Below are 7,311 nucleotides of genomic sequence, written 5' to 3'. Positions count from 1 at the left end.
TAATTATAATGCAATTAAAGATATTATTATAACATAATATCTACTTACTATATTTCTATTACACTTTGTATATATCATCAAAAGATATATGTTTCATTATTTTTTTTAGATAAAATCTGTTTTTATCGGCAAAGAAATTGTGTTTAGGTAAACGATTTCTTATGTTTAGGTAGAGATTTTTTTCGAATATAATGAAAATACAAATAAAGAATTAAATGTGATACATATATCCAAAGAAAAAAAAACTTAAATATATCTGATGCAAAAAAATTTATATTAAAATATTTAAAAATAGCATATCTACAAAAAATACTCATAATATATAAATTGAGGCAATAATTTAAAATTTTTTAATACTAATTTAATCAAATACTAATATTAAAACCAAATTACTTAAACAGTATTGAATCTATTTTAGTCCTTAGTAACGTATAGAATAGAGTCATTCTTGTAACGACAACCAACTGAAACAACATCGTAAGTTTGAACATTTAGAATTCGTGCAAATTCAGACCATCTTCTTGTTAAATAAGGTTCATCATCCGCTATCCATGCAATGCGGTAAGGTATAGAATTGCCACACTGAAAAACCAAACTAACCCTTATTCCCCTCAATGGCATTGCATGCATGCAAAAGAAAGCCGATAATTTCTGAAAAAAATCACAATATTTTATAAAATTATCCTAATAACGAAAAGCTTAAAATAAGAAAATTTAAATATATTACCAATCGTTGAAATTGCATATCCGAGTTTGTCACGAATTTAGCAAAACTGAACTTAAACTGAGAGAATTCAATCTCATTATGTGCTCCATTTCGAAGATTTTCGGCCAGACGTAAAAAGCATAGAGAGGATAGAACTTGAACTTGGCCTACAAAGTTTCGTGGAAACAATTTCTCAATAAAAAATCGAGCTCCTCCCAAGAAAGCTAACTTTAACCACATTCCATTAGGTTGGTCATAATAGGTGAGTAGATCCAACCATCATTCGGTAAAGTAGAGATTATTGCCCCTTCTTTGAACGCTTACATCCATGTAGTTGGAACCGAATCAGTGAAGACAACTCGATGAGGTATTTCATGGATATGATATATTGTAAATGATTGTGGCAAAAGACAATCGAACTGGAACATTAGACGATAAGAATAACTTAGAGTAACAACAATTAATAAATGATCAAAAGAATAATATAATAGAATGAGTATATAAAAAATATTATAAAAAATTATAAATTGTACCTTAAAAGGATCAACTTCGATAAAAAACGAAGAATACATTCTTATTCTATGAAGTAGTAAAAAAAATTATATATAAAATTATGAGTTGACTCTCAAATTTAGATTCATGTACCACAGAAAAACACTATATATAGACTTTAGTAAAACAAAAATAAATATGTAAATTACTTATTATTAAGATAATTTTTTATTATATACAGTAATTACACATCATATATTAATTTTGTTAAAATTATATAATTTTATCATATCATGATTAGAATCATTATCTTCAATCATGATCAGAGAAATCCCGGACAATGAATAAGAATATTATACCTAATATACACATATTGAAATATAAATATATGTCCTGAAATTTAGAAATATAAATTCTATTATATCTTTCTAAATAAACCTAAACAACTCTACACTAATAGCCCGTGCCATGTCGTGTTTTTCAAGACTTATATTTTGGAACATAGAGAATTTTAATAATAATAGATGGGTAATTGAAATAGTTTATATACGAATTTTTCAAGTTATTATTATTATTATTATTATTATTATTATTGGATAATGAATAAGAATTAGAATTATATCAATATTTTTAAAATTAATATAATTAAAAGAACTAAAAATATTTAAAATCAATGGGCGTTATTAATATCATAAGATTTGATCATTTTTTTATTAGAATCAAATATTCTTATCATGATTACCATGACCGTGCCATTATTATTATTATTATTATTATTATTATTATTATTATTAAAATGATTAAAAGTATTTTTAATTGATAATTGATAAGTAGTTTAATAATACATTAAATATTGATTTGATATAATTATAATGAAGATATGTTCTTAAATTAGTATAATTATATATTATTCATTAAATATTAATTATAATATAATTATAATAAAGATATTTTTTATAAAATAATTTAAAATAGAGAAAATTGCAATAATTTTGAAAAAAAAAACGGAGTCACGAGAGATCGATACGTCACTTTTATTAGTGGGAGAAAACCTAGTTTTAGTATATTAAGTAGATGTGATTATTAATTTGTTTTGTTGTTGTGAATATTATTCAATGCTAGACTCGCATAAAAAGTAAGAAGAGTACAAAGTATAATCATTAGTGATGGATGATTTTCAATCATGACTACCAAATTCTCACCAAATAAAATTGGTCACTAACCAAATCAATCATTAAATGGTGATCAAATTTGTCGTTGATAATAATTCGGCTTTTTAGTGACTAAATCGGTCATTGATCCTAAGTTTTTAATTACTTGTTTCTTTTACTAAATTTTAATTTTTATATATAATTATAATTCAACAAAATATAAAAATCATTCAACAGAGATATCATAAAGCTAACATATACATATACATGAATATACACATACATGATTGTAATGGTTTTGTGTGTGGGAGTTTAATTGCAATTGCTATAACAATTACATATACATGATTGTAATGGTTAAAAGAAGATGTACATATACATCATCGTAAGTGTAATTATCGAGTCCATTATCACTAATACAGTAATGATTAGAAGGTGATCAAAATTTATTCTTTTTTACTATTAATTAGTCATTAATATTTAAAAATATAGACTAAAGTATGTTATTAAATTACTAAAATAAAAAATTAAATTAATAACTAAAAATGATGGCAAAAAACTAAATTATGATGGCACTCTGACATTTCTCAACTATTATTTACCAAAGATTACAGACCTTATACATACAAAAACACATTGCAAGTGAATTATTGAGTGAGCCAATGCTTATCAGCATTCCTATCAAAGATGCTTGGCCCAAAGGTTGACACTGTGATCTCAAGAAAAAGTGGACACTGCAACCAAAGGAAGGAAAGAATTGGAACAAAAGCAAGACAACTTACAGGTATAACAATCCATAGTTTCCCATGAAGCATAACAAAGAGAGCTGCAGAAAATGCTACCAACATCGACGCCATAGAGATAAATAAAGTCATAAGGCCTACGATAAGCTTCAAAGGTAATGCCGTGAGAAAATCATCTTCAGCATAACGAGAAGTGAGAATGCCTAAGAACATTAATATGGAGGTTGCAGAAGAAAAGAGTGAGACTGCATCCGAGAATATAAACACCAAAAATGCCTTCTTCTTTGAGAAAATAGGGTAACCTGTGATCTGGTCATTACCACCTGGAACCGTAAAAGCGGCAGCAAAAACCACCGTGGCTACAAGAGCTGCTACAAGACTAAAATAAGTGGCTGTTCCTTTCATCCATTTCTCACCTTGTTTCCCCAAATCCTTGTGTTCTTCCGTGAACAATTGTCGAGCAGTTTTTTTGTCATTGTTTAAAGACTCCTTCCTTGAAGCTGGTGTGATACTCTCCACTTCCTTGAACCACTGTAATTCCCTTTGCATTTGTAAAGCGGCACCAGAGATATCATGAAGCTGTGCGCTCGGAGCTAACATTCCTGCCATGTGAAGCAGAGTGTTGCTATTCCTGTCCGTCATTTCAGCAAGTGCATTTTTCCAAACCATACCGTGAATAAGATCAAAAACACTCACTTGGCGATATTCAACACCGACAAATATAGCATTTCTCGGATTTTCACCTGCCCAGAAAACGTGTGGGTGCTTCTTTATCACTTCCTTGATAAACTCTGGGATCCCCATTTTGGCGGCTTGAATTAGTGCCAGACGTGCTCGACTTTTTTCAAGCTCTTCTTTTCTTAATTCAGATAGTTGTTCACATGCAATCTGTAGAAGCTCACGAGTGTGCTTGTAGGTTACGTTTGATTCATCAACTTTGTATATATTTCGTCTTCCTATCGTTAAGAATGAAGAGAGCAGTCAGTCCGCCACCCAACAAAAACTTAATGATTTTGAAAAGGTTCATTAATCAATCAATATATAGGGTAAGGAAATATACTCACTTCTCAAGATCCATCTTTCCCAGAATGTGAGTTGACGCCCACTAGGGAATGCAGAAGGTACACTTGCCAAAGCTTCCAAAAATGTTGACCCACCATCCCCTGCTGTTACTAACTTTGGGTAATTACGCAGTAACTTTAGAGCCTCATCTGATTAAACATTATGCTTGGATTGAGGTATATGAATTGTTAATAGAGAATATCATGTATGTATGTATGTATGTATGTATGTATGCAGTGATTACCTAATAATATCTGAGAGGAAAAACACATGCTGAGAACGCTAACCCCATTGATTCCCTTTTCAGGTGCTAATTCTTCCGCTGGAGTTTCGCGAAAAAGGTAGGCAGCAGTTTCCTTGTTACCAACGCTAAGAGCACGTGTGAGAGGAATCCAATGATCGTTTGAAGGAATTGTAAGCAATTCCCTGTTGCGTTGGACAAGGCATTGTGCCACTCTCACGTCTCTACCGTAAGTAGCTTCATGAAGAGCCGTGAAGCCGTGATTGTCTGTCAGTTTAACATCCTCCGTTGACATTAACGGCAACAACCTCTCCAGGATGTGGTGGTGCCCGAATAGAGCTGCCACGTGAAGAGGTCTCTTCCCCTCGTGCGAAATTTTCGCCTTCACTGCTTCCGCCGGTTGCGGATGGTTCTGAATAAATTTCAGAGTTGCATCCCAATTACCAGTGCGCAATGCCTCATATAATGGTGCATACCGTGGATCGTAATCCTCCACCACTTTCTGTTGGAATACAAAATATACATTAAAAATGAGTTAAACAACACATGTATTTATATACAAGTACATAGTGATGGATTATGCTGGTTGATTTTAGTGTGCACATAAGCAATTTTGTATTTGGCTTCTTACCAACTAATCAACATTCATTTGCTAAATGATTTAATTTGTTCTTTTACATATGGCACATACAGGAATTCTCCTTTATTCTGAATTTTTATGTTTAGCCTAGTTCTTCTTTCTTTGCTTATGTTTAGACTGAAATGAAATGCCCTTTCTGTGACAGAGTTTTCAGTTCTTCAATTAATTCTCTTCTCATCATGTGCTTCTAAGGCACAAACAAGCTCATGCTCAATAGCAGCGACTATTTTTTCAAATTTAGCGGATAAAAGAATACAGATTGTATCTGATCTCCAAATAATTTCATCTAGTATAGTTTATAATTTCACATATTCTAGCAGAGAAATCTTTAACAGAATCAGCACTAAACAAGTTTGGCTAATTCTCTCTTGCCTTTTATGTTGGTACTAAACTTATCTTTTAAAGCAAATGCCAAATACTCAAAATTTATTATCTTTTGTACCTTTTAAATCAAAAGTTGACTATTTAGCCTTTTTTGTTAAATTAAACACCAAACTTCAAGCATTACAGCAAGCATTAACAGTTTTTTTTTAAGAAATTTCATATTCATATAAAACCTCTTTTCAAAGTTTGAAGTTTAACGAGTTTGACCTTTGTTCCATAATGATGCTGCAATTTTTCCCAAGCTTCCTTGGCTGTAGTAGCATCCTTAATGCAGGGAAAAATTTCATCTGAAAGTACAGATTGGATGGTGAAGAGAGCCTTTGCATCTTTAGAGTAATTTTCTCTCAAAGTTTGTTGTTGCGCCGTGCTCAATTGTGCGTTTGCTGCTGGAACTTCAAAACCATTCTCCACAATTTCCCATAAGTCACTTAGCACTAGGAAGCGTTTCATTTTAATTGCCCAGAAATCATACCTGTCGCCGGAAAAGTTTGGTGCAGCAGGTAAGGAAAGACTAGTGCATGTCATGATCACCATGAAGAAATTATCAATGGAGCTCTGCTACCAAAGGATGATATTCTGCCACAATAAAATAGAAAATGCTAGAGAAAAAAGAGAAAATAAAAGAAAACATATGGAGCACGAAAATCAGAACAAGAACTTCTTGTCAATCAATACCTGGTAGCATAGAAAGCACTGTGTTTCAGGTCTGGTCAACGCTGGGAGATCTTGAATAGAGTAGTACTGTATCCAGAATTGTTAATTCATTCACCAATCACCACTCCCCAGTCCATAAAACTAGCCACTTTTAATATTGGGCCGTTGCGCTGTCATGTCGTGCTCGCATGTGAAAAGCTATATATTTTTCATTTTTTTATCCTACCATACTCGCAGGTCAACTTTCTATAATCAACTGTTGTTGTTCCACTGTTTATAGCCGTGCAGATTTAATATAAAATATTTGAATGGTCGATTTTCTATTTGGTAAGGTGGTGATGTGAATGAAGTTTGGGTGGCGCTACGGTGCATAAACTGGTTGTTTTCTACCGGAGAAGGGGCATTACTGTAAACTAACTTTGAACCTGCAACTGCAAGTCTCTACTCCTTCCTCTTGGCTCACTCACATCTGACTTAATTTGGTGTTAAAAATATATTTGTATTGTTGTGGTATTTCTTTCAGATATAGGCACTTAACAGGAGATGTATACTTTGTATGGTTGATCCTATGATATGAGTGCTAAACAAAGGAGTACTCTATTTATACATAAGGTTAGTCCTGAATGTTTGCTTGATTCCATTATGATTTATACAGCAAATTATATGTCTGTTATGCTTTTATAAAAAATCTATTTCTGCAATATGAAAATGTTGTTCTTGAATAATTGGTTGAATATTCAAATCCTGTATGATTTCATGTTATACAACAAGAAAGGAATAGCACACTGCAAATTTTCCTATACACTTTCGGACTTCCAGCATGTGCTGTTCCTAACATAGATCATTATCGTATGGCCCAAATTGCATAATAAGGCCGTATATAGCTTCGAGCTTGTTATCTAATTTCGATCTTTATTCAGGTAATAATGGTGAAGCATGCAATCCAAATGATATGTATTCCCTCAACCCAAGGCTAAAGCATATTTCTCTCACCGGCTCCTGGATATTATTATAGCCACTGGGCATTTAGATGCGCATTCTTCCCTGCAGTTACACGCATGAATATGCACCATTTAAGATAGGAAAAACAACCATTTGTACTCATAAATTTTATGAACGTTAACAAAAATACCCATTAAAAAAGGAAACTAACTTTGTATCCATCAAAGATGGATTTCGTACGAGAAAAGTACCCAAATCTTAAATTTATGTTGACTTTTTAATAAAATTCTAGAATT

General features: G+C 32.0%; 1 protein-coding gene across 3 annotated transcripts; it reads right to left on the bottom strand.

Annotated features, from left to right (window-relative positions):
* Positions 1 to 2,897: 2,897 nt before the first annotated feature.
* LOC107619656 (uncharacterized) lies at positions 2,898 to 6,226 on the bottom strand. 3 transcript variants are annotated; one of them, XM_016321947.3, is made up of 5 exons: positions 6,095 to 6,226; positions 5,627 to 5,995; positions 4,399 to 4,897; positions 4,157 to 4,303; positions 2,898 to 4,048 (listed from the first exon to the last, which is right to left on the bottom strand). In XM_016321947.3, exons 2-5 carry the CDS (start codon positions 5,951 to 5,953, stop codon positions 2,997 to 2,999), a joined length of 2,025 nt encoding a protein of 674 aa, XP_016177433.1. In that variant the 5' UTR covers positions 5,954 to 5,995; positions 6,095 to 6,226; the 3' UTR covers positions 2,898 to 2,996. The 3 variants fall into 3 exon arrangements, with proteins under 3 accessions (XP_016177433.1, XP_088355970.1, XP_016177435.1); XM_088499844.1 differs by having other exon boundaries at positions 4,157 to 4,258; XM_016321949.3 differs by having other exon boundaries at positions 4,157 to 4,255.
* Between the last annotated feature and the right edge of the window lie 1,085 nt (positions 6,227 to 7,311).

The sequence above is a fragment of the Arachis ipaensis genome, chromosome B9, assembly GCF_059453495.1.
Source record: "Arachis ipaensis isolate K30076 ecotype BB chromosome B9, ASM5945349v1, whole genome shotgun sequence".
NCBI classification, from domain to species: domain Eukaryota; kingdom Viridiplantae; phylum Streptophyta; class Magnoliopsida; order Fabales; family Fabaceae; genus Arachis; species Arachis ipaensis.
Note: the sequence above shows the minus strand (reverse complement) of the source record. Positions and strands in the feature narration are given on the sequence as shown.

Excerpts from the sequence above, each read along its gene's own strand:
- LOC107619656 (XM_016321947.3), bottom strand. The coding sequence starts at position 5,953 with ATGGTGATCATGACATGCACTAGTCTTTCCTTACCTGCTGCACCAAAC. Across the intron at positions 4,898-5,626 it reads AGCATCATTATGGAACAAAG|AAAGTGGTGGAGGATTACGA; the intron begins GTCAAACTCGTT and ends GTATTCCAACAG. Across the intron at positions 4,049-4,156 it reads GGAAAGATGGATCTTGAGAA|GAAGACGAAATATATACAAA; the intron begins GTGAGTATATTT and ends TCTTAACGATAG.